The 26,740-nt window shown below is 52.0% G+C and overlaps 1 protein-coding gene across 4 annotated transcripts; it reads right to left on the bottom strand.

The window, feature by feature from the left end:
- Positions 1-1,961: 1,961 nt before the first annotated feature.
- Atp8b2 (ATPase phospholipid transporting 8B2) lies at positions 1,962-25,160 on the bottom strand. Of its 4 annotated transcripts, none has more exons than XM_055623866.1 (28): positions 25,024-25,160; positions 23,049-23,116; positions 20,977-21,035; positions 20,503-20,616; positions 20,281-20,379; positions 19,979-20,040; positions 19,809-19,881; positions 19,306-19,376; positions 18,993-19,072; positions 16,556-16,714; positions 16,311-16,399; positions 14,607-14,803; positions 11,951-12,159; positions 11,116-11,159; positions 10,500-10,665; positions 10,212-10,400; positions 9,961-10,076; positions 8,936-9,100; positions 8,736-8,847; positions 8,522-8,627; positions 8,238-8,370; positions 7,810-7,993; positions 7,040-7,263; positions 5,982-6,065; positions 5,456-5,701; positions 5,204-5,342; positions 3,869-3,999; positions 1,962-3,645 (listed from the first exon to the last, which is right to left on the bottom strand). In XM_055623866.1, exons 2-28 carry the CDS (start codon positions 23,077-23,079, stop codon positions 3,367-3,369), a joined length of 3,561 nt encoding a protein of 1,186 aa, XP_055479841.1. In that variant the 5' UTR covers positions 23,080-23,116; positions 25,024-25,160; the 3' UTR covers positions 1,962-3,366. The 4 variants fall into 4 exon arrangements, with proteins under 4 accessions (XP_055479841.1, XP_055479850.1, XP_055479830.1 ...); XM_055623875.1 differs by having other exon boundaries at positions 23,085-23,116; XM_055623855.1 differs by lacking the exons at positions 23,049-23,116; positions 25,024-25,160 and adding an exon at positions 22,267-22,575 and having other exon boundaries at positions 8,522-8,621.
- Positions 25,161-26,740: the final 1,580 nt, after the last annotated feature.

The raw sequence follows: 26,740 nt of genomic DNA, 5'->3' as shown, positions 1-26,740 counted from the left end.
GATATAACCTAGAACCCCTGCTCGGATGTAGCCCATGGTAGCTCAGTGTCCAAGTGGGTACCTTAGTAAGGGGAACAGGGACTATTTCTGACATGAACTCAATGGCTTGGCTCTTTGACAATCCCCCCCCTTGAGGAAGGGGCAGCCCTGCTAGGCCACAGAGGAGGACTTTGCAGCCAGGCCTGAAGAAACCTGATAAGCTAGGGTCAGATGGAAGGGAAGGAGGTCCTCCCCTATCAGTGGACTTGGAAAGGGGCAGGGAGAAGATGAGGGAGGGAGAGTGAGATTGGGAAGGAATGAGGAAGCCGGATACAGCTGGGATACAAAGATAACAAACTGTAATTAATATTAAAAAATAAAAATTTAATTAAAAAATACAAAGCAAAATCTTTTTTAAAAATTAAAAAATAAAAATCTTGAGAACATGGTAGTGAATGCCACCATCCCAGCTACTCAGAGGCCAAGGCAGGAAGAATGACAGCTCAAGACTGACATGAACTACAGACTAAGTTTAAGAGTTATTTTGGCAATTTGGTGAATTTCTATCTATCTCAAAATAAAAAGGTTTTGAAAATTAAAAGAAAGGCTGGAGGACGCGGATGCAGCTCAGTCGAGTCTTGCCTAGCATGCACCAAGCCCTGGGTTCAATTCCCCACACATTAACTTGTCATAGTGATGTGGTCTATGTTTTAGGACCGGGGAAGGAGAGGCAGGACCAAGTTCAACATCACCTGTAGCTGTGAGGTGAGCTGGAGGCCAGCCCAGAGTATGTGAGATCCTGTTGCTTTTGTTTTTTAAAGGTGGTGGTTAACACAGAAACTCATACCTAGCCAAAGTGCCAAGAGGGGCAGACAGTTGGATGGCCCTAAAGAAGACAACTGCATCACCTTCACCATGCCTCAGGGCGGGCAGAGAGAACAAGAGTCAGAGGCTGGAGAGAGGGCTCAGTGGGCCACAGCACCACTGCTGCTCTCCCGGAGGCCATGACCTCACTTCCCTGCACCCATGCTGGACAGCTCACAGCCACCTGAACTCCAGCCCCACAGATCCAAGGTGCCCTTCAGACCCCTGCACTCATGGGGATAGGTGTGCATGATCATAAAATGTTTAGACCTCTCATAAAAGTAAATAAAATAAATGAGCATTTGCCCTCTATGCTGAGACCCCAGGGTCAGTCATCCTCAGTAGTGGAAAAATAAAGCTTCGCAATGCCGAGTAGGGACTTTCCCACACGCACTCATCAGCATGTGCATCTGGCACGTACCCAGAATATGTCGGCCTACGTTTAAAACAACAGTAAGTCGGCCTGGAGAGGTGGCTCAGAGGGTAAGAGCACTGGCTGTTCTTCCAAAGGTCCTGAGTTCAATTCCCAGCAACCACATGGTGGCTCACAACCATCTATAGTGAGATCTGGTGCCGTCTTCTGGCACACAGGCACACATGTAGACAGAAAGCTGTACAGATAATAAATAAATAAATCATTAAAACAATGAAAACAACAGTAAGTCAAGGTCCTAAGTAAGCATCGCATAGGCACTGGCTAAACACAAGGTCCACGTGAGCTGTCCTGGCACCGCCCACGGTCCTGCTGAAGCTGAAGCCACAGGAGTGTGTGGAGCTGCTCCCGCAGACTCAGCCTCCACCAGACCCACCCACAAAACCCCACTGGAGGGTTTCTGCTGGTGCTTTTACCCTCGATCTTGTTTAAATATCAAAAAAAAAGAGACAAATCACCCACCTCTCAGAAATTGGAATTTTATAAAAAGGCATTTTTATATCCATAAAATGATATAATTTTTGCAATTATATAAACGTCATAAATTATACAGAATGTTCCTTAATTACAGCTCAATGCAATGTGGTACTTTCCTCCCTCCCTAAAAAAAATGAGAGAGAACCAAAAAAAATAATATATAGCTATATATATATATATATATATATGTATATATATATAATATGTATTTATATAATATAGACAAACCAAATACAAAAAAAAATCATTTCCTCTTTGGTATAAAAATCACTTTCCTCCTAAGAGACGCACAAACAGACATGACACTGGGCTTGTAAACTGTGTGGCCAAAAGGGATTTCCCCGTCACGTCTTCCCCTTCCTACTCTCCACACTGGCAGCCCTGCTTCACAGCAGCTGACCTCTGGCTCCTTCGGGGCTCCTACATGGAACATTTAGATTCCTGTGCCCCGACCTCCAGCTCCACACCACTCCCCACCCCTTACTCTGCTGCTAGCAGACAAAGGGAAAGAATTATTTTAGAAGTTGGCAAGGCAGCAACTCAAGAAGTACCTGACTTCGGGAGCTGGGTGTGAAGAGGGTGCAGATGGAGCCAGTGGTTCCCTGGCTGCACAGGTTCCCCCACGCCCTGCCCACGGCAGAGACAGAGGACAGGGTCCTAGCTTACTAGGTCAAAGCAGCTGTGGCCAGCTTCCCTTTCAGCCCCACCTCAGGGTAGGCGGAAAAAGCACCGGCTAAGGAGGGAGGGAGGGAGGCTGGAAGCAAGTGCGCTGAGGAATCATCAGCTTTCCCTGTCCCAGCACTACACTTTATACTGAGCTTTAGCTCACTGAGAACCATGGGGCCACTATCTGGGCTCTAGCCCAACACCAGCAGGACTTAGGAAATCCAAGAACCCGTATGTGTGCCCTGGAGAGGCCACAGCACAGGTGAGGAAGGAGCCAGGACCATTCTTCCTTCCCGCTCTCTCAGCAGCCTTCCACTGACAGTCCTTCCCTATCTGGTGGCTCCTGTACCCCATAAGGACACTAGCACCCTAAAGGTGACCCATGACACATGGCCCCTCCCCAGCCACTCCACCAGGTAGGGCATCCCAGTGTGTGCCAGCCCCCTCTTCCCAGGACAGTTAAGACACTAACCACAACATAAAGTCACACAAAGGCCTCCTCCACTTACCAAATAAAAAAGACAGAGCCAAACAACACAAACATAAACCAAGAGGACATACGATGATGTGAGGGACTCTGGCTTCCCAGCATGATACATTCTTGTGTAATTCAGGAACAGGGGCACAAGGGCCTCTGGAGAACAGGAGTAAAAAAATATGGAGATTAGAGTCTCCCTGTGGGTTCCAAGTAGGACAGGGGTGGACCTAACCTTATAGGGTTTTTTTCATGGTTTTTGGTTCCACATCTGGTCCCTCACTGTGGCCCCTTATCCAAGGCCCGAACCCCTGCTCTGCCCCTGGGGCCCACTCCCTTTACTTCTACAAACTGGTGAGACCCAAAGGGCAGTCCACCAGGCAGAGGAGGCGGGCTGCACGGAGGGAAGACCAGCAGTTTGCAGACGCCGGCCCTATGAGCTCTGGTCCCTGGCACAGCCGGTCCCAGGTCTTCAGCCCTTGAGCGGCTTCTCAGCCGCACTGCTGGGGCTGTTGGCACTGTCACTTTTCTTCCTGCGCAGGCTCTCAATCCAACTGGAGCTGGAGCGTGTGCTAAAGCTGGACAGGGCCAGGGAGCTGAGCCGCATGTTCTTGCCAGACATAATGAGTTCTCCAAAACCTTCCTGGTGAGAGAAGGCATAGCCGGAGCGCCGGGAGCCAGTGCGGCCCACTCGCCGCATGCAGCGGTGCTGTGCCTTCTGCTTCTTCCTTACCAGCTGGGTGTAGCGGACCTGAGGAGGGCACAGGGAAGGGGAGCCCTTCAGTGTCCTCGCGCATGGCCATGGCGCAGAACCACAGCGGATCAGCACAGGAGCTTCTGTAGCCATGTGCGGCATGAGCCCCCAGGGTTCTGCAGCCCAGACAGAGCTCTATAGCACCCAAGTAAAAGAGGCTTTTCCTGCCCCATTGCAGCTGCCCCCCAAGGCCTACCGCCAGCTTTGCCTGGCTTCTCACCGTGTCGGAGAGATCCGGCTTCAGGCTAAGTCTGAGGAAGCGGAAGGCCACCACGGGCATGATGCAGACGGCTGTGGTGAGCACGATCGTGAGCCACACGGTGGGCTGAGCCAGGGTGTTCTGGGCATTCCCTGAGGGACAGGAGTCATGCAGTTGACACAGGGGATCTTTTCACTTCCCTGTTGCTATTTCTGAAGGTTCCATGTCCTCAACCTCAAAACCCATGCCACCTTTGACTTCTTTTTTTCTTTCTGTCTGCCACCCACATGCTTTTCTCCAAATCTGTCTCTGGTCTCAAAGAATCTCCAGGCTGATATAGCCCACGTGATGGACCCCAGATCTGCTCTGTGCCTTTTCAAGCTAGGAAATACTTACATTCACCTAGGCTAAAACTACAATGCCCACCTCACTCCTTTCTCGTCTTCAAACTCACGATCTAGTCTACTGGCTCCATATTCTAAAAACCTAAAGAATTTCAAGAGCCCATAGTCCTACTTCGATTCCTGACAGAGGTACTAAGCAACCTGTTTTTACCTGCACCCTTCTACTTTATTAACCAAATATGGTAACACCGAGCCTTTAGAAACAGAAATTGGTTTATGTACTTCCTGCTCAAACCCTCCAATGGAACCAAGGCCTTTGTGCATGAAAGGCAAGCATCCTGCTGAGTGATTGCCCCAAGCCCACAACCCTCTTTTCTACATATTTTTGTCTTGAGACAGACGCTTGTGTAGTTCAGGCTTTATTCTGAAACTTGCTAAGCAACAGAGAAAAGACTGTGAGCTCCTGACACTCCTGCTTCCGCCTCTCAAGCACTGGAAATGGAGACATGTGGCAGCCTGTATTTGCTATATTCAAAAGCTATCTTTGGAAAAGAATGAAACAACAGACAAACAAAAGGAAAGCATTTTGACGCCATCTACCTCCTTTCTCTAACGACGACTTCCGGCAGGGCAAAGCAAGGCACACTGGCAGCCAGCACTCAGAGACCTCTCTCTTTTCCTGCTTCCCAAGGCCTCTTGCCCCACACAGGCTCTCCCTTCACATTCTTGGCTCTGCTCACTAACAGCACTCTCCTCTACAGGACTGTGCCTGGCCATCCCCGGTGGCTGTCTGCTGACCACGAAGCCTGCCATCCCTGACTTCCGTGGAGCTCTGACCCTCCACAGCCTGGCAAGGGTTATCCATCCCTCTCACAGACATAGATGCTCCTTGGCAGCAGGGCCTGCAAAGTACCTGGCATGTGGAATACTGATAAGTGCCAGCTGTCTACCCTGTTGTTCCTACAACACATACGATTCATCACTGATTAAAAAGGATGCCACAGGCACTTACCCACAAACCGGAACTGGTTTGGAAACATGTCAAAGAGCCCGTTGCTATGCATGGCAAAGAGAATGGCAAAGTAAACGGCGAGGCTGCCCCAGATGAAGAAGTGGTTGATGGCTGTCCAATAACCTGTATCTAGCCCAATCTGCAAAAAATAGTTATCACAAGTAGGAGTGTCCCGCCATCAGAAACAGCGTGTGATGCGGAGGCAGCCCTCGGGATAGAGTATCCCCTCCTGGCTGAGAGATGGCCTCCTACCTGCACACTGACCACGATGACCAGCGACGTGGCCACGGTGACTGCGAAGGACTGGTAGTCGGCCAGCTGGGTGCCATCGTCTCGCGTGGCCTCCGAGAGCACCCCGTAGGGAATGAAGAACATGAGCACGGAGGTGTAGATGCCCTGCGCGATGCAGATGAAGAACTCCCGCTTGTTGAACAGGAGGTTCAGCTGGCCTGGCTCGTACAGTTTAGGGTACTCCATGCTCCGCTGCTCCGGGACATCCTGTGAAGGAGGGCCCCAGAAGCTGCCGCACAGATGCTCTCCTGTCCAGGGCAGACCCCGGCTCTCCCTTTTGTGGGTAACAGATCCAGGCTCAAGCTAGATTCTCCCAATCTATCTGTGTTCAGCAACCCAGGGCAATTACAGGTTCCAGAGCCACGGTGGAAATAGCCCTACTCCCTCTCCAGCTGGCATCAGGGCCTGCCCCACACCTGCTGTGGTATCAGATGCCCTTTCACGGCAGTATTCTCCCCTTCCAGCCTGACCTCTAATCTCCCCATACCTGGTCAAAGACCCCCATGGCCAGGACCGGGAGGGAAGTGTACACGATGTTATACAGCGTGATGAAATACTGGTCATACACAGTCTGCAAGAGAACAGGGCAGGAGGACACAATGAGCCTTCTCTAGGAGTTAGGCTCGGAAAGAGGCTCACAGCACCAGCAGCCCTACCAACGTCCCTCAGGTCCTAGGCTTTCCACTCTCCCAACAAACGCTTTATTCTTCGCTTGTTCACTTTAAGATAGGGTTTCCTATGTAGTTAAGGTTGACCTGCCCAAGCTGACCTCAAAAAAAGTAGAGACCCCCCCATCTCTACTTCCTGAGTATTGGGATAAGTGTGCACCACCCAGATTCAGAGAACAAAGCCAAGTGGTGCTACACAGTACATAAGAAGTCAGCCTCAGGGCTGAGGAGATGGCTCAGCTGTCCTGAGCTCAATTCCCAGCAACCACATGGTGGCTCACAACCATCTACAAAGGGATCTGAAGCTGTCTTTTGGGACGCAGGTGTACCTGCAGACAGAGACTCCTACATTAAAAAAAAAATACATAAATAAATTAAAAAACAAACAAGCAAGATTTCTATATATTAAAAAAAAAAAGAGAGATCAGCCTGTATTACATGAGACCATGCCCCCCAAAAGAAAGAGTAAAAAGAAACACCAACATTTATTAAACGTATGTACTAAATAATGGAACCAGTCAATTAACAGGACAGACATAAGGTCTACTCTTGGGCGTTTATTTACTTCTCAATGTGAGAGTGTGCCTGTTTGGGGAGCATGTGTGTGCTATGGTGTTCATGAAGACAAAGAGCAACCATTGGCTGTTGTTCCTTGTTTGAAACATAGTCCCCGCCACTATGTAAGCCAGGCTAGCTGGACCACAAGCTTCGAGAGATTCTCTCATCTCCATCTCCACTTCCTACAGTCACAAGGTTGATGTGCTGCGTCTGACTTCTACATGGATTCTAGGGATCTGAACTCAAGTCTTTAAGAACACACAACAAGCACTGGGCTCTCCCGGCTGGCCTTACACAGAGGTCTAGAAACGCTTGCTACCTGAGCTGAGAAGCCGCAGAAGAAGCCAAACCAGAAGTGGACCATGGTGAACGCAAAGTTCTTGTAGAAGAAATAGCAGAGGAACTTGCACATGCGCAGGTAGGACCAGCGACCGTGCACCAGCAGGAGGCGCTGCAGGAACTTGAACTGGGAAAAGGAATAATCAGAAGCCAGGACGGCCTGGATCCCTTCCTGCCCGCTGATGCCCACGCCAATGTGAGCAGCTGCAGAGACAAAAGATAACACAAAGGTGAGGACCATGTACTTCAGATCTTACCAGTTACAGCCCTGCCAGCCCCTTACTCCTCCCACTCGGCTATAGCCCCACCTCTTACTCCTCCCACCCGGTCACAGCCCTACCCCCCCTCCCCCCACCCAGCCACAGCCCCCCCTGCCCTCCACCCATCCAGTCACGGCCCCACCCCCACTCCACCCACCCAGCCACGGCCCCGCCCCTACCCCTCCCACCCAGTCACAGCCCCACCCCTGCTCGCTCCTCCCACCTAGTCACAGCCCTGGCCCTGCTCACTCCTCCCTAGTCCTGAGACCTCACAGATAGCCCAGCCCACACTCAACTTGTTTTTAAGATTTACTTATTATTTATTATATACACAGTGTTCTGCCAGCATGTGTGCATGCATGCCAGAAGTGGGCACCAGATCTCATTATAGATGGCTATGAGCCACCAGGTGGTTGCAGGGAATTGAACTCAGGACCAACAGCCAGTGCTCTTAACCTCTGAGCCATCTCTTCAGGGTCCCCACACTAACTTTTAATCATGCTGACATCATTGGCTCCATCCCCAATGGCAAGTGTCACTGCCTTCTTGTACTTCTTAACCAGTTCCACCACTTGTGCCTTCTGCAAGGGTGTCACCCGGCAACAGATGACAGCTTTGCAGGCGCATGCTGTTTCCAGGAACTCTAGTTCCATGTCAGCCTCCAAGGCATGAGCCTGAAACAGAGAAACGCGAAGTCGAAGTCTTCCCAGGAGACACCTCAGCTCTTCTGGTCCCTTGATCTTGTCAAGGGAAGTTAAAGCAAGGTAAGATTCCAAGGCCAAACTGAGAGAAAGCATAGCCAGGGTTTATAGGCATCTCTGCCAACAGGGAACAGAGCAACTATGGGCAAACACTCAACAAGGTCTAAACATTCCCCTGCCTGGTAGCCTGTTCCAAGCTAAAGATGGCAAGTATTACCAGGCTGTGCCCATTGATGACCAGGGCGTACTCCCCAGCAACAGCCTCCAGGACAGAAGAAGAAAGGTTCCCCTGGTAGGTGAAACCGTTGCCCACAGTGTGGGATGAATCCACCATCTTCTTCCGGGCTTTCCTGTGAGGGCAGGAAAGAAACTCTATGTGTGTGTGTGTGTGGCGGGGGGGGGGGGGGGGGAAGGCTCCAGGACAGCGGCAGAGAGGAAAAATCTAGCCTGCTAGAACCTGAGCACAGTTCTGGGCATCTACATCCCCAGGCCCTCGTTTACCTGAGCTCCTCTCGCACCTCCAGGACAGTGTGGCCCGTGACAATGAACACCTCTGTCATGTCATCAGTCAGCATCTTACAGGAGTAGCCAATGTTCACAGCTGTCTCTGCCAAGAGAAAACAAAGGTGCCGCAGGTCGGGGTGCTTTCCCTCCTGGGGGCTGCTCCACTCAAGCGCAGGACATCTGCCACCAACTCTGCCCTGCGAGCACTCACCTTGCTTGTCCCCAGTCAGCACCCAGATCTTGATGTTGGCCAGAGTCAGGAGGGCAATGGTCTCTGGAACTCCCTGCTGAAGCTTATCCTCGATGGCTGTGGCGCCCAGCAGCTGAAAAGATCACAGGGGCTCTGAGGAGAGCTGTGGGCGCTGCACCACCACAGCCGCCCCAGCCTGCCCTATCCTGTCCTGACCATACCATCATGTCACTCTCAACCTCTTCATAGATGCTGGCCAGCCTGTCCTCTCGGTTGTCTTGGGCTAGGCTGGCCTGAAGGCGTCTCCTGGCCCATTCCTCATAGTACTCTTCATCCAGGTCTTTGTAGGCCAGCACCAGGGTCCTCAGCCCGTCCCCCGCATACTCCTGGAGGAAGAGTAGGGAAAGTCAAGTGAATGCTAGAAATTCTAGGATTCTAGAAAACATAGCAAGAGGAGTGAAACTCAGATCTCAACAGATAGCTAGATAATCTTTGGCGGGAATGTTTTAAATGTCTAACATTACTCTGTATTTGTGTGTGTATTGGTGTGTATCATGGCACATACGAAGAGGTCAACAGAAGTTGGCTATATCCTCCCACTATACAGGTTCTGGGATCAAACTCATGTCATTATGATTGGCCTCAAGTGACTCTATCTGATGAGCCATTCTGATGACCTTCCTGGTTGGTTTGTTGACAAGGTCTCAAGTAGCCCAGGCTAGCCCCAAACTCCTGATCCTCGTATGCCAAATACTGAGATCAAATGTATTCAATAAAACAAAATGAAAACCCACCAAAAAGAAGGACACCGTGGGCTGGTGGGGTGGCTCAGCGAGTGCTTGCTGCCGAGGCTGAAGACCTGAGCTTAATCCCCAGAGACCACAAGGCAGAAAGAACCCATTCCTTCAAGTTGTTCTCTGATCTCCACACACACCGTGGTGTGCACGCCACATACATATCAACTACGCACATGCACACACATAAACACACATACACTTTTATTTTTAAAAGGACAAAATGGGGCTGAAGAAATGGCTCAGCAGTTAAGAGCACTGGCAGCTCCTTCAGAGGACCCAGGTTCGATTCCCAGGACCCACATGGCAGCGCACAGCTGTCTGTAACTCTAGTTCTGGAGATCTAACACCCTCACACAGATATGAATACACTCGAAACACCAACGCACATAAAACATGCCCTTGCCAGCCACAGTGCTGAGAAGCACAGAAGCCCAGGCCATCACACCTACATTCAGGTGGTCAGTGGTGCTGTTGAGCAGGTCCTGGGTAGACGGGTGGAGCCTGTCCAGCAGGATGGTGTCAGCCCCTTTGCAGTACAGTCGGATCTTCCCGTCTGGATTCCGCACTGTGAGTGGCACAAGGGAGAAAACTTCAGACAGAATACCCACTAAATATGTCAACAACCGTGCCCCCAGCACCGTCTTCCCGGGCCATCTACTGCCCCACATCTCCTCAACTCCCTGCCCCCGGCCTCACTCACCTATGACTGACATCCGCTTTCGGATGTTGTTGAAGTCCAGGATGGCCAGCAGCTGGTAAGTGATGGCAGTACCCATCTCATGGACAGTGATGGTTTTAGGGGTACGAGAGCGAAACACAAAACCAAAGTTCCTGGCCGCGGTGACCAGAGCCCCCTCATCCGGAGACTGAGCTTTGTAGAAGAGCTCTCCTAGTCGGGAAAAGGAGCACGGGCAGTAGGTGGCCACCAGCCCGGCCACCTGCCTTCCCAGGAAGCCCCAGCACGGCAGCACGGAGCTCCTCAGCTCACCTCCATTCTTTTCTTCTGACATGACAGTGTGACACAGGGAAAGGAGACGGAAGAACTCATGCGTGTGAGGGTCACCCATCTTCACAGCCTCCAGGAGGCTTGGGTCCCAAAACAAGAATTTTTTGTCGGCCAGAGGATTGAAGGAGAAGTCAACAGGCTCTGGTCTCTGGAACAGACAAGAGAACCCTGAGCTGCCAGGCCACACCCCAGAAAAATCACTCTCTGGTCTCCCACCTCTCAGAAAGAGCCCAGGATCCTGGATACTTTGGGCCTCGAAAGTCTAGCTGAGCTTTATTTATTTTTAGTTCTTCCTGTATCTTTGAAAAAGGGTCTCAATATGCAGCCTGGGATGACCTGGAATTCTGTTTATAAGCCAGGCTTGCTTCAAAGCTGTGAGCCTTCTTCAGCCTCCCAAGTGTGAGCTTACACATGTACATGCACCTCACCCAGCAATTCCCCACCTTGCTGCCCGCTCTCCTTTAAATACCCATTTCTCTAAAGTTTTCCATTTCATGCCCAGATGATACACTGTTCCCATCTACGCCAGCTATTGCTGGCCAGTTGTCCAGACTGTATCTAACTGGCATAAACAATACTCATGGAGACTGGATCTTACCTCTCCCAATTCGGCTTTGTGTCCCAAGACATCAAACACATCACCTACACATATCCAAACAGAAGGAAAGGTGCTATCAGCACTGCAACTCCCCAGAGCAGCACAGGAAAGCTTCTAGTGCAGATTCAGGCCTACTCACCCTAGAGATGCCGCCCACACTCATCCTGCAGACCTCAGGGGCCTGGCCACAGGGGTCATAGTGCCCACTACTCAGTATGTCCACCCCAGCCACCTCCCTATAGCTCTCCCCACAAGGACGACTCCAATGCTCTGCCTGCCTCTACCAGCACTCCTGCTGGGTGCCTGGCACCTTCCAGGCCCAGAAAGCAGAAGAAGCCTCACACCCTGGCCATGAAGTCTAGGTTATTGCAAAACACCAGTTACTGCAGGGTCTCTCCCACCTGCACACACGCGGCCCCGCACCATCCCAGCGGCTCAGCCTCAAGCCACTATGACACGGCCACACCAGAAAGCCTACAGTTGCATTCCAGAGACTCACAAGGACCCCTTGCAGCAGCAGGGAAAGCTGTACTTCACTGGGCAGCCGAGGTACACCCCAGGGGGATGCCCACAGGCAAGTGTCTTGGGGCTCACTTCACATAACCTAGGCATCACCCTGGTGGAAGAGCTGAGATCAGGGCAAGGGCTCCAAGGGAGAGCAAGGAAAGGATTCTCAGTATAGTTCCCGGCACAGGATACAGGGCACAGCCTTTCTAGGTCCTTCAAACCCAAACAGGAAAGAGGTAAAACCCAGTGTCAGGACAGCTAAAGGAGCCCCAGTGCCACTGTCCTTCCAGGCAAAATGTAAGCCCTCGCCCTCAGCATTCAGCCTCACCGTAGCTGTGGCCATTGATGGAGCACTTGTTGAACACCATGATGTTCTGGGTGAGCGTGCCTGTCTTATCAGAGAAGATGTACTCCACCTGGCCCAGCTCTTCGTTCAGCGTGGTGGTGCGGGCCTCTGCAGGGGTCCGCTTCTTCATGCAGAACATCTTCTTGTCCCAGTTGATGAAGTAGCTGTGGCCCAAACGGATGACTTCCACACTGCACAGGGGACAGGAGGTTGAGGGCTGGGCAGCAGAGAGGGAAGAAAACATCCCACCCACCTTGCCGGCAGGCACTTGGCCTGGGGAGAAACAGAAATGAAGACACCTGGGCACAGGAACCTGGCTGGGAGGGGAAAGGGAAGCCTGCAGGTGGAGCGGATCGTGTACCGCTGACAAAGCTCCCCGCCCCAACCCTCCTGACGCTCTCCACACAGAAAGGCACAAAGGCTCTGGGGAGACAGGATGGATGGCAAAGGCAGCGAAGGAAGAGGAACTGCACACAAGGCACTTGGCCAGTTCTTACCTCCGGACTAAATACAGAAACCATGCAGAGAAATATAAGAGAAAATGCAAGAGGGAGGGAGAGAGAAGAGATTAATAATGAGGGTGCTGTGGCTGCTGCAGCAACAGTCATCTCCAAGAGGTCACGCAGGGAACGAGCCCAAGAAGCTTCTGGACCACATCATTCCTTACTGCACAGCACAGGCAAGGGCTTCGCTTGCACACTGGGAAGCAGAGGCCTGATGAACAGGGGAGCGTGCTCACACCACGTCACAGGCAAGGGACTGTCAGCTCGTTAATTTTAGGGTGTGTGCTGTTAACATTCCCAGAAAAGAATTCTATGTTTGGGTCCAGGAAGGCCCAGCAGTGGGCCACACATCTGGAACCCTGCTTCAACTTGACTGAGGCCCTATCAAGATCCTGTCACTGAGCGAAAATGTGCGATACCTGGGAACGTTGTCACAACCTTTCGCCAGGCAGCTAGTCAACCCTGCTCCCACCCTCCCCCACACTTGAATGCTGATTCAGCCTGAATCTTAGGCAGTGACCAAGAGCTCCAAGTGAACTTAGATACAAAGCAGGTACAGCAGAAGCGGAAGCACAAAATTAGCTCGTAAGCAAGAAAACATTTAAATAACAGCAAAGAAGCGAGTGATCAAGACAGTGTCAGGTGCAGTACCCAATATTTGCAAAGGAATTTGTTGTTACTGTTGTGCTTGTTTTTTTTGGGGGGGGGAGGGAGCGGGGCCAGGGCCTTGTTTTGGAGCCAAGGCTGACCTCACATTTGTAGCAATCCTCCTGCCTTAGCCTTTCCACGTGCTGTGAATTCAGGCAAAAGGTGCCAGGCCAAATGTATTTTCCAATCTGGTGCCTTGTTGGAAACATCGTTATGAAGGAAGGGACACAGGTGTCAGACAGGAAGGGAAGACAGACAGCAGTGAGGCCCTAAGTGACTGTGGGCTAGTCTGAGGTCACATGGCTAACAGCAGGCGGCAATCAACCCAGAACCTCCAATCCCTTCCTTCCTGCTCTGAAAGCCCACCAGGCAGAAGTGATTCATTCTCTCACAGCCATCATCGTTAGGATTTGGGCTAGTGAGGAGAGCTGAGCACAATTCGGAGCATTTTTGTTAACTGAAAATGAAAGCGAGAAAGAGTTCTGAGCATCTGCACAAGCACTTCCTTTAAAAGGCCACGGGCTAAGCCCACTGTAACAGTGTAGAACTGCAGTCCCAACACTGGAGAGGCTGAGACAGGAGGAGCACCAGTTCCAAACTGGCTTTGGATACACAGTGACTGATTCAAGTCCCAGGCTTCCTTATCTCGATGCCAGGCGCTAAGCAGGAAAGACTTTTGGGTTCTGTCCTCCCCTTTCTTGTCCCCTCCTTCCTTTGTCCTCATTGGCCTCTGTTTGTTAACATTCTCCTGACTGCAAATGTCCCACACACGCTGCACACAACAGCCAGCGACTACTAAAGCACTCCCAAAGACTCTTTACTCCTCAGGTGTTTTCAAGAGCCATTCCTGCAGGTGCTCAGACACCCTTAACAACACAGAGAATGCTTCATTTCCAGATCTCTCCCCTGTGGCTTCTTGCACACGGCTGAAGCTCCTGACTGCCCCTATGTCATTCCCAGCTTCTCATCTGCCTGTCCTTGGTCTCTTTCTTCTCCACCCTCACCTACCCCATGCTGCCCTCTCCTCATGTGAGAAGTATTCCTAACTAAACTGCTCAGAGAACTTGGTGCCTAGCACGTGCTGCTTCAGGGGCTTGCACTGGTTCTAGCCCCAGGTCAGCCAATCTGTTACGCTGAGGGTAGAAGCAACCTACACAACTCAGTAGCCCCAGCTTTCCACAGAGGCTTCAAGGTAGAACAACTTCTATTCTGTGACATGTTTAGGGTTTTCCTCCTCTATCATACTGAAGCTTCAAAAGGGAAGGAGATCAGTGTCCACTTTTATAGGCACGTCCCAAAATAGGCATGCCATAGCATGCAGTTTCTACTTTAATATAGTCCACAGGCCAGGACACTGATACAAAAAATGAACAGGGAACATAAAATGGTCACAGTATAGAAAGGGCTCCACATTCCTTCTCAAGGGCTTCGCCTTCCTGGAAAAGTGAGCAAGGCACCACTGAGGGCTCCCTGGAGAGAACACATACCTGACATACAGTGAAATGGGCACAACGGTGTTGAGGATGATGATATAGGACCAGAAGGAGAGGAAGCCAGAGAAGAAGGCACTATCCACCGCCTCATCCCAGGGCAGGTAGGCCTGGAAGCGTGTCCCGACTTCGTGCTCCCAGATGGCATTACCAATGGCCAGGATCACCCCCATGCAGACCAGGAATCCAAAAATCTGAGGAGGAATGAAAAGCACAGATGAGACAGGAGCTTAGAGAGTTCCCCGAAGAGGCCGACTGACATGTCGAGCCCGTAAGAGCTCCAGCACTGCTGTGCTGCAGGGCTGGAAGGGACCAGGATGAGCGGCAGGTGCCTGTCTGCCACTGGGGCACGTGGCCCTTTCTCTGTGCATGTTCTCATCCCTAGGACACGGAAGCAGAAACATTAAGTAGCTTCCAATCTGAACTCCCTGGAGTCCTTAAAGGGTGAGGCTGGTGTAAGCTACTTCTACACGATTAAGAAGCTTATTGTAGGGGCTGGAGAGCTGGCCCAGTGGTTAAGAGCACTGGCTGCTCTTGCAGAGGACCTGGGTTCAATTCCCAGCACCCACATGGCAGCTCACAACTGTCTGCAGCTACAGTTCTAGAGGATCTGACCCCCTCTCATAGACAAAAGGTAAAACACCAATGCACATGAAATTAAAAGAAAAAAAGAGCCTATTGTAAACGACCTACCTGCTGTGCTGGCCCACATATGTATTGTATAGAATGCCTTTTTTCTCTTCTTGGGAATTAAACCCAGAGCCCCCTGCATGCTAGGCAATCTACTACGAAGTTATATCATAAGGCCTTCCTTCACTTTTTTTTTTTTTTTTTTTTTTTTTTTTTTTATTTTGAGACAAGGCTGGTTTCAAACCTATGGCAATCATCCTGCCTCGGCCTCCCAAATGCTAAGATTACAGGTATGAGCCACCAGGCCTGGGTTGGGAAGATCCTGAGTTCAAGGCTAGTCTGGGCTATAGACCACAACTTTATCTGAGTGAGAAAGAACACAGGAAGGGAATAATGGAGACAACTGTCTGGTCTCCAGCAACTACTTCCCAAACTGCTCCTATGTTGAAGCTCTGACAAACAGATGTCATCCTGGGCAGTGGCCACCAGGGGGCAAGAAGAGCATTTGTATGTGGGATTAACCCTACTGCAGCCTGAGTTTCTGCACACCCTTTAAGGCTAAGGTGGAAAACTCAACTGTGGCTGCCCTGGGGCTGCCGAAGCTAGCATGTTGTGGGCAGAAAGAGAAAGTCTTAAAAGCAACTCCAGTTCTAGACAAACAAGGAGAAGGGCTCAGGAACTGCCAAAGTGAGCAAAGAGAACTTTCCCCTTGGGATCCTTCATCCTTAGAAGTTGGAGAATAACCCTGCTTACCATCTTCTCCGTGGAAATTTTTCTTTTTAACTCTGACTCCACCTCTATGAAGGCCTCCTTGTCCCTGGCAAGAGCTAGCAGCTCACACACACGTTACGATGCAGTCATAACGGAGCCCACAGAGGGGTGGTTTGTTTTAGCTCTCTTTAAGTTGTTGATTTATGCATGTCCCTAAGGCTTTTAAAAACACCCGCAAGTCTGAAATAAACACCACCCCTGAGCAGCCACGCCTGGCTGCTGCCTAGAGAAGAACCAAAGGGGCAGACAGGCCTAAGGGAGAACATCAGGGAAGGCTGCAGGGGCAGCTGGGAGACTCACCCAGAGAACCAGAGTGTTCATCAGGCGGTCGATACTTGTCCTCTTGAACTTCGTCCTGCCACTGTTCTGCATCAGCTTAGTGTCAGGACCTTGAAAATAACAAGAAGCCAGATAAACAATCCGAGGGCATAATAACAGAACAGAAGACCAGGCAGGTGAGAGGCTGCAGCCAGGGATGGAGGTGCACTACCTCCAGCACCCCCACCCCCGAAAGTTCTGTCCCCGAGGGAGGCCAGAAGGCTCACCTGCGAAGATGACGAGCCCAAAGCACCACTCGGTGTTCCTCAGCACACAGCCGCGCAGCAGCATGTTCTGGTTGCTCAGGGGGAATTTGTTCTCCTTCCAGTACAGCGTTCCACTGAACTTGTCCAGCTTGTTGTTGGGAGGTTCGCAGATGACTTCGCCTGGGGGGAAGACAAAGGTGCTACCGCTCGGGCTTCAATCTCATAAGGAAACAGACAGGCAGTTACAGGGCTAGGCAGAGGCTTAGGGGTTAAGAGAACTTCTTGTTCTTCCAGAGGACCTAAGTTTGTTTCCCAGCGTTCTTGAGCAGCTCACAACCACCTAAACCTCCAGATCCAGGGCATCTGATACCCCCTTTCTGGCCTCTACAGGCACCTGCATACATGTGACTCACACACACACAAATAAATATTTTAAAATACATTGGTGTTTGACTGCATGTGTGTCTGTGTGAGGGCGTTGGATCCCTGGAACAGGAGTTACAGTTGTGAGCTGCCGTGCGGGTGCTGGGAATTGAACCCAGATCCTCTGGAAGAGCAGCAATGCTCTTTAACTCCTGAGCCATCTCTCCAGCCCCCTCCACACAAATAAATTTTAAAATAATATTAATTTTTTTTTAATTTAAATATCCAGGCTTAGTGGTTCACATCTCTAACTCCAGCACTGGGGAAGAAGAGGCAGGTAGAACTCTTGAGTTTGACAACAACCTGATCTACAAAGAATTCTGGCTATAGGGCTCCATACTCAGACCCTGTCTTCAAAAAACAAAAAGTTTTGTAATAGAAAAAGTAGCAGCTGGGTGTAGTAGCAGATGCTTTTAATCCCAGCACTGAGGGAGGCAGAGGCAGGCAGACTGCTGTGAGTCCAGGACAGCCAGGGCTACACAGAGAAACTCTGTCTCAAAAACCAACCACACAAATAAACAAAGAAGGGGCGCTGCATGTATGGTGCGTGTAGGTGGGTGCTGGAAGGACATGGGATACTGGCACACCGCTGGCAGAACTTGTCAAGAAAAAAGAGGAGGGTACTGGAGCCCTGGGCGCAACACTAACACTGCGTAAACTGGGTATGGCAGCGCCTGCCTGGAATCCAGAACTCCAGAGGGTGAAGAAAGAAGGGTCAGGAGTTCAAGGTCATTCTCCACTACACAGAAAGGGAAACAAAAAACCGGGTGGCGTGAACTATTAAACACATCTCTCAGAGGGATGTAGCTCAGCGGAAGAGCACTTGCCTAGGTCCTAGGCTCATCCCTAGCACAACACAACAAAGTCCATACTTAGACTCCAAAACACCACTTGTGTTTGATACATGCATGTGGGTGCCTCCCTGTATCACTCTCACTTTAACTCTTTCCTATTACACTTATGTGTGTGCACACAAGCACGTGAACACACCCGTGCCAAGGTGTACCTGTGGATGTTACAGGACATTGCAGAATTCAGTGCTTTCCTTCTGCCTTATGGGTCCCAGGAATTCAACTCAAGTAGCTGGGCAAATGCCCTCATCCACTGGGCCATCTAACCAGTCTCTCTGCCTTATTGTTTGGGACAGGGTCTCCCTCTTATTGAACCTGGAGTTCAAGGATTAGTCAGCCTAAATGACCACTGAAACCCATGGCTCGCCCTCTGTCTGCCTCCTGGCACTGGGATTGTCAGTATGCTTCCACAGCTGGCTTTCACATGGGTGCTGGGCAGCTGAGCTCAGGTCCTCAAGCTTGTTCACTAAGGACCTAGACAGCTGATTCATGTCCTCAGCTCCCAAAATCACAACCTTGAGGCTGTACATACAGAATAGGCTGCTACACTTTTACTTAAGCATCACTGGAACTAAAGACTAAATGGCCAATGGGTGGCTGAATAGCACTGAGCTACAATACACTAAAGAGGACAAGGCGAACTCCTTATGTGGTGGGAGGATACTGATGATGGCTGGGCAGTGTAACACCTACAGTCCCAGTAGTCAGAGGGCAGAGGCAGGCAGCTCTCTGAGTTCCAGGCCAGCCTGGTCTATGTGGACTATCACAAAACATATAAATAAAAACTTAGGATGTATTAATAGGCAAAGGGTGTGCTGAAGAGCTTTTCCTAAGATCACACTTACATATGGTTACAGATCTGTAGGGAACCATGAGCTAATATGGCTACCTAAGGAGGACAGAGCCCATCTACACAGGCTGACTTCTCATGAGGGACATAACCATTGTTCTGAGTTGATAAGCAGAAGGAATGTGCTGACTCTCTCAACACGCCATCAGCCACAAAGCTCCCTTGAAATGACCATCAGTTCAAAAGCCAACGGGACCACCGACCCAGTCACGTCCCTCCCGACAATATCCAGACCCCTGCTCGATCACAGCAACCAGAAGCCAACAGCAGAGATCCGCTCTGGACTCCGACCCCAGCCCACCTTCTCCAACCAGGCTGTGCCAGGACTACCCACCATCAAACTTGGCCAGCTTGCTGATGTCCCCCAGCTCCGAGGTCACTGGAATTGCCTGGCGCACTTTCATGTTGGTCTCTCTGGAAGAACAATCAATACCCTTGAGTCCTGGCCTCTCCCCAAGCAGCTGGGATCAATCCTTGGGCACCTGACCCCACAGCTTGGCCCAGCAAAAGTCTGGCATATCTTTCTTATTCCTCAGTTTCCTAAAAGGTACAGATCCCAGACCTGGGAACCTTCTTCAAAAAAATAAATACAAAGCAAACTCTCCTCCCCTAAAGATGCATGCAGAAAGCTGACAGCGAGCACTCACCCGTCAAGTTCCGAGGTCTCTATGTAACACAACCCATGGGGCTCGCTGCTGGAAAGGAGAAGGAGGTCCGCCTACAAGAAAGCCTGATGAGAACTCACACACACAAAGCCCTGCCTCAGTGCTCTCAGTGGGAGGCACCCTCCAGTAAATAGACGGGCTTTCTTTTGGGGGGCTGTTCTGAGACAGAGTCTCCAAAGTATAATCATGTTGGTCTGAAATTCATTATGTAGACCAGGCCTTGAATTCAGAGATCCATCTGCCTCTACCTCTGCCTCTGTTCTGGGATTAAAGGCCCATGGCATTATGGCTGGCATTCAGGTGTATTCTTTTTGTTTTGAATTTGGGAAGCATGAAAAACTAGTCCCAGCCATGTTAACATGACACAGAAGCCCACCATCGGGAAAATCTCTTTCCATGATTGTTAAGAGGCAACAGAAAACCAGGAAGGAATTGTCCCTTTCTACAAAAGACAAAGACTGCTGAAAAAGAACCCTGTCTCTTACCGCCACAAACTGGTTATTTTCTAGCTTGATAATATCACCAACGCAGACATTCATCCATTGCTCTTGTTGGAGGCTGCGGCAAAGAGAAGACAGCAGAGGCCGTCACTAACTACAGAGGCTCACGTGGGAACCTCCTTCCCCCCCCCATCCCTGGGCTAACAGTCACTCACACTCCGTTGATGAGCACCTGAGAATGACGGTTATTCACCTGGTTGTCACTCTTGTGGCGGAACTGAAAGAGAGCTCAGAGAAGTGAGACCCCTCTCCCTACACCTGGAACTCAGAGCGCTCTCAGAACACTCGGCATACACCTGTTCACAGACCGACTCTCTCCCTAGTGCCCCTGCCTACCCCTCAGCCTAAGTACTCCAGATAGAGCTGGAGCATGAGGGACACCAAAATCACCAAAGTGACTATGGGGAAGGGGGAAGACGGGGTGGTGGGCAGGGAGAGCAGAAGGTAAACAACTCACATAGTCATCAGTGGCATCTTTAACAGCTGTGATGGTGAGGACAAGAACCAAAGGCACAATGGTGGTGAACCAGGACAGGGACGAGATCTGGGGGATCAACTGAAAAGAGCAGAGAGGCATGCTCCTAGAACCCTCACCCAGAGGCTTCTTGCCCCTAATCCTTCCTCTTCTTTGCTCTATTCAGCTTTGTGAGTTACAGAAGATATAAGAGAGGTCACTTACCTGCAGAATAAGAAGGAACAGGAAGTAGGTGTTGGCAACTTCCTGGAACTGCTCAAAGAGGTTGACAGGCAGGAAGGTGAGGATATTGTACTTGGAGGTCTTGATGCAGTTACTCTACGGCAACAGAGGGGAAATAATGAGGCACCCCTCAACCCAACCTAGGGCCTGACTGGGACTCTCTCATCCATACCTGCGCTTCCCAAACCTCCTGTACACACACGTACACACACACACCCTGCTAACAACCACAGGGAAGAGGAAGAGGGAAGAAAGCCTTCCAAGGACAATTCATTTGTCCTCTAGGATAATGATTTTGCTTCACTGACAGCCTGAAAAGTTCAGCCCAGCGGCAGATGGAAACTGGCCTTGTCTTTGTCTTTCTGACTCCCCAAGCATCCTTCCCAGTCAGCCACCAGCCTCAGACTGAATTTTCCAATACTCTTCCCTTCCGGCTCTGAAAGAGGGCTTACTTACCGCATACTGGAATTTCTCATTGTATTCACGGTCATTAGCCCGTGCCCTCCGCTCTTCTTCTGTAATAGAAAGAGGTTAGGTGAAGTCAGGAGGAGCAAACTTCAGTCAGCTCTACTCAACCACTGTGAGGGCTCTGCTCAGCAACTGCTTCTCTCCACGAAATGCAGCTTTGGTGTCATTAAACTCCTTGCTCTAGTCCACAGTTGCCAGCAGCTTAGGCCACATGGACCTGCATGCTACTCCCCCACTTCCCTTTTTGAAACAAAGTCTCTCTATGTGCTGAAGACTGGCCTTGGTCCTCCTCAGCCTTCCAAGTGCGGAGCTACCACTCTCTAGGTTACACTCACAGCACAGGACACGTCCTCTGTTCCTGACTATCGACAGCCAAGGTCGTCGTCCACCCAGAGCTCTCAGGCCCTCCCCCACCGCTCCTGTAACCAGCTCCCTTTACTGTTGTTATTAACACATCCACCACCACAATGGAGAGGTAGTACAAAGCTACCTTCCTTGTAGAGACCACTGCAAACCTCCTCAGAGCACTGCTCTCACCCTAATCTCAGGAGGAACATGGTGGGTGCTACCAACACAGGGTCACAGTGCCCTGGAAGGGCTCTGCCGCAGCATCCCAGGCCCACGTGTCTCTAAAGGAGCCTCTTGTCACATGTCACCATAAGCAGCTTCTGACTGGTGGACAATGACATCATCCTATTGCAAAGCTCATCTTCAAGTGTGGGTGTGTGTGTGTGTGTGTGTCAGAGATGTGGGTCATGCAGACTGAGCAGAAACAGAGAGAGGATGAGGTGCAACTGCGATCTTTCTCCTACCATTTACAGATATTTCCCTTAAAAGGGATATCACTGGTAATGGCCCTCGCCTAGCTGTACTTAACCTAAACCTGCAGACTCTAGGGCCAAGAATAAGAGGAGCCCTGTGAAGGCTTCCCTCCTCAGACTTAAAAGAGAGTATTAACTTGGTTATGCAGCAAGCTTGCTACCTTACATCTGACAGAATTCCAGACCTCTTCCCCCAACAAGCACAGTGCAGTAACAAACCCCAGGCCACAGAGTCCTCAGACAAATGAGCCCACTTAACACCCAAAAACTTCCCTCAGAGGGTCCCCTTTCCTACAGAGACGCTAATCCCCAAGGAGCACGCAAAAGAAGAAGGGGGATCCGAAAAGGCCCCACAAGGAGCATGGGGAGGAAGGGACGCTGAGGACAAGGGAATGCGTAGGTCACAGGGAGTCAAATCACGGATGTGTAAGAGCTGCCGAACTCTGCCTCCCGTTACCTGTCCCCCAAGAGGGCTTCTTCTGGCTCCAAGACGGAGGCGCCCCGGGCCGGGCCCACTTCTCGGGCATCTCCTTGGGGACCGTCATGATCCCGTTTTAAGAGGGCGCACTGTCTGTCCTTGGCCTCAGCGGCGCCTACGGGGTGGCCCCCCAGGGAGGCGCGAAGAGCTTCGGCCACGCAGAGGGGAGCCCCGGCCGCTGGGCGTGCGTGCCACCCGCAGCCCAAGCCATCCTCGCGGCCACCTGCGCCTGGGACCACCAGCTCTGCAGGAGCTCCACTCCCGAGTCTCAGGACGGGCAGTCGAGCTCCGAGTGGCGGGGGACCCAGTGCCCACGCCCCAGGCTCCGCCCCACCTGCTCCCACTGCAGAGCCGAAGCCTGCCAGCGCCGCGTAGGCGAAAGCCAGCGCGCGGCCCCGCCCTCTCCCCCAGCCAATGCGGGAGAGCCGACCGCCCGCGTTGTCCAGGGCAACGGCTTTCATCCCACACACACCCTCCTCCTTCCGCGGGAAACCAAGAAGGACTCCGGTGGGTAGGCAAAGGAGGCTTAAGTCCAGGCCAAAGAGTAGGAGCTGCAGGTGCATCTAAGCCAGGGCGGAGCACTAGCCCAAAGATGAAACGAAGAATTCGGTTTCTTAGGCTACCCACTCAGGACGCCTAGGGGCCTTAATCCCCTTTTTCTAAGAACCATATATAGTCGGCCCTCTTCCCTTGGCTCCCTAAGTCATAATAACGGCCATTTTCACCATGATCCCAGAAACCCACTTCTTGCCTCTCTTTACCTGGGGGGCGCTTTTTTGCACACAGTGCCATCTCACCCAGCAAGGTTCCAGCACTCCCATGGGAGACCCTGCAAGAAAGCAACAGACATACGTGGTCGAGAACTCTTCATTTCCCCTTCGGAAGACTGTTACCCCAGCTCTGCCCCTGCCCTCCCCACTGCCTCCAATTCCAGCAACACTCATCTTCCTGCCCTGATGTGGATACCTGAGAGGAAAGGAGGGTCTTCCCTCTGAACTAGATAACATGAGGGGCCCGAGAATTTACAGAATCCATATAGGGAAGGGCCTGGAAGAGACCAGATATTGACAAATGAGAGCTCTCGAGGTATCCACGTGAGGTGTTATGGGTGTCCTGCGTGCCCCCCTGGTGGCGATGAATGCTGCCTGTCCTAGAAAGCAGCATTTCCCCTCGTAGGCTGGGTGGAGATAGCGTGCGCCAGGAAACACCTGGCTCACCAGGAAACAGGGTGGGCATGTTCCACCCTTCTGGAGAGCTCATAATTTTCCCCACCCCCACTTTCATTACTGGGACTTCCATTATCACCTCCTCCCCAGAGCGGTGCTCATCAGAAGCACGGCTACCACTTCCTGCGGACAGTCCCCAAACCACTTCCTCTCAATCTTGTCCAGCCACCCCCTGGGGCCATCAGGGAGGTCTTCCCAACCCTGCTGAGGAGTCACCTTTCTTTCTGACCTAAGTCTAGTCCAGTCGGTATGACACTAGGTACAGGCTCTGAAAGTGTCAGCTTCCATCCGCCTCCCATGTACTTTCTCCTGAAAAGGTGTAAGTCCAGGCCACAGCGAACCCCTCTTCCTTTAGATGGAAAGCCTTCCCCCTCCCTAGTTCCCATGCCTCCAGCCTGTCAACCCCAAGAGATACTAATTGCCTGTCTGCTCAAACTCTGTAATTACTGACTCTGGCCCCAGCCATCCCTTCACTAACACACATTCCCTCCTTGACCTCGGAGCAGACAATCCTGAGTGGCATAAGTCCTTTTCACTCCTGACTCTCCACAACTGTGGCAAACAACGGTGCTGCCTGCCCCCTGGCTCAGGAAGAAAACCTCATGCACATTTTGGCGATGCCAAACCCTCTTCCAGGGCTCCAGCCAGGGTCTCCACCCAATCTAAAGCATGAGTCATGAGAGGGTGGGGTGTGGAGCCAGAGGTTAAAGCAGAGGATGCAGGGTGGGCAGTACTGGCTCCCACCCAGCCCCACCCCAGTGGAAGGCTATCAAGCATCCTAAGCCCTAAGATCTCGCTCTTCCTCCTTTGAAAGAGTTAACAGCGGAGCTAGCTGACCATCAAAAGTCAAGTCTGGACACGGATCAGGAAAGTTCTTTTACCTCGAAGACCCCGGGCAGACTGAAAACGAGTTTGCCCCCAAGCCTCGAGAGGGGCGCAGTAATAGAAATCACTGCAAACAAGGTCCCCCTCTCAGGATATTCTGAGTTTTCTTAAACCGGTTAGGCCCATCAGCCACGTCGCCTTGCCCCGTCACCCTACCCCAGCCCCCTCTGCAGCCACATCTGGGATAAAAATAGCCAGCCCTGGGAAGGAGGCAACGCTCCACGAAGGAAAAGGGCTCCTCCTCTGGGTCTGGCCTCTGCTTGTTTCCAACCAAGAGTCTCTACAGAGGAAGCCAGCAGGTCAGCGAGACAGGAGAAAACTAACACCCGGGGCCACCTTCTTCCCTCGCCAAGGACAGTATCCAGGGCCCACTGCACAGCTCTGAGCTCCCAAACCTAACACCCCCAGCACCCTAGATTTTCCTGGGACACAGAGAGACCTCCACCTTCGCGGGACAAATCCTATCAGCGCCCTAGGCTGAGCCCAGGGTTACCCCTCGCGCCCCAACTCTCCGCACGCCCCTTCGGCGCCCATCTTCCCAGCCTGCGCACAGCCACCCGCTCTCTCCAGTCTCCCACAGCCGGCCCTCCCGGTCCACACCCCCGGCCCCGCGACGGCGCCTCACCTTAGCTCGCAGCGCTCGGCGCTCCGCCCGGCGGCCCCGTCCGGCCCATGCCGGGGGCTGGGGCGGGGGCGCTCGGCTCCGCGGCCCGCAGGCTCCCGCCCCCCAGCGGCAGCCCGGCTCTCCCCCCGCCCCCGGGGCCCCGGCCCGCTACTTTGTGTCAGTTTCTGCCGCGGGGCGGAAGTGACGGAGGCGGCCACGGGCGGGGGGCGGGAGGGGCTTTGGGGATGTGAGGGGCGCGGCGTGCGCCATCTTGGCGCGGAGGGGAGGGTCCCGCGCGCCAGTTCCGGACGCGCAGACGTTCGGCGGGGCTGGAGGGCACTGCCAGGCTGTTTCTTTATTTTGGGAGCCAGAAACCGGGAGAGTGCTAGGATGCTGCTCTCTCTCAGGGAACGTCTGCGGAGAGGAGCCTGGTGCGGGAGAAGAGATGGAGAAGCCCCTTAGCGCGCTTCTCTTTAGCCCGAGTCTCTGCTATGCTTCCCTCCTCGCTCTGGCTCATCTCATGGCCTTTCACCCTCCTGAAAAGGCACAGCTATGCATTGACTGGGTGTTGGCTTGTGCCTCAGTTTCTCTGCTTGGTTCTCCTGACGCTGAGAAGATGGCTCTGCCCCTTACCGTGCCTCTTGGGTGGTACACGCTTGCGCGCGCGCGGACACACACACACACACACACATACACACCTCGAAGAACCGTCTGGACTCTAGGGGAGGCGCCTAAGGTAGGAAGCGCTGAGATTGCCCTCACTGGCAGCCAGAAGACACAGAGATAGCTCCGAAGCAGAGCACTTGCCTAGGCACTGAATTCAGTCCCTTAGTACCGCAAATTTTAAGTGGTTTTGGTGTGGTATTGTTGCTGTTTTGAAACGGGGTCTCACAACGTAGCTATGACAGGCGTAGAACTCTCAGGGACCCGAATGCTAGGATTGAAGGAGGTGCTGCACCACTCCCGACTCCAACTAAAATTAGTTTTTGTTGGATTTGTTTGTTTGTTTGTTCGTTGAGTGTGTTGGGTCACACGCTGTACTCCCGAGACTGAAGTCAAGGCCACTGTGGTCTACATAGAAAGTTACAGGGCCACACAGAGGGACCTTGTCTTCAAGGGTTAAAAGGAAGGAAGGAGAATGGATTCAGAGCGGTGGAAACAAGCCTCTCCGGAAACTCCCTGGTCCTAGCCCTCAAAGGATGCTAGGACCCCTCCACCTAGCAGAGTCTAGAAACCTTCCAGCACCGGTTACGCCCACCCTCGGGCGGCTGCTTTAAGCAACTGCGTAGCTAGAGGTTGTCGGGTGAGAAGACCAGTTTGGAGGAGGAAGATATGCTTGTTCTTGTTCTCTGCAGTCTTAGCAGGACTGGGTAAACAGGTGTCCCAGGGTCTGGCAAATTAATACAGAGAATATCTGTCTTGTGGGCTGGCCAACTTTCGGTGTTCTTGTGGGTGAGATAAGGTAGGTCATCATCACAGCCTTACACGCCAGTGAGCTAGAGTTCCCAAGTCTGAAGTCATGAGCTGAGCTGCAGTCACCTTTGGAAATGGCTCTGCATCCTCAGCCTGGTGCAGAGCCACCAGGAGCTGGTATGTGGCTGTGCCCAGGTGGCCTCTGCCATAGGAGCCACCACAGGTACCCACCACCAGCCATTACCACCACTGCAATGGAAAAACAAAAAGGAGATGTCACAGGTGGCTCTTGGACAGACTTCTCCCCCTGAGCCAGGAGTAGTAA

Source organism: Psammomys obesus, unplaced genomic scaffold (assembly GCF_907164565.1).
Source record: "Psammomys obesus unplaced genomic scaffold, mPsaObe1.curated_primary_1811, whole genome shotgun sequence".
Classification (NCBI taxonomy): domain Eukaryota; kingdom Metazoa; phylum Chordata; class Mammalia; order Rodentia; family Muridae; genus Psammomys; species Psammomys obesus.
The sequence above is the reverse complement of the archived record's forward strand: the minus strand, read 5'-3'. Positions and strand labels throughout refer to the sequence as shown.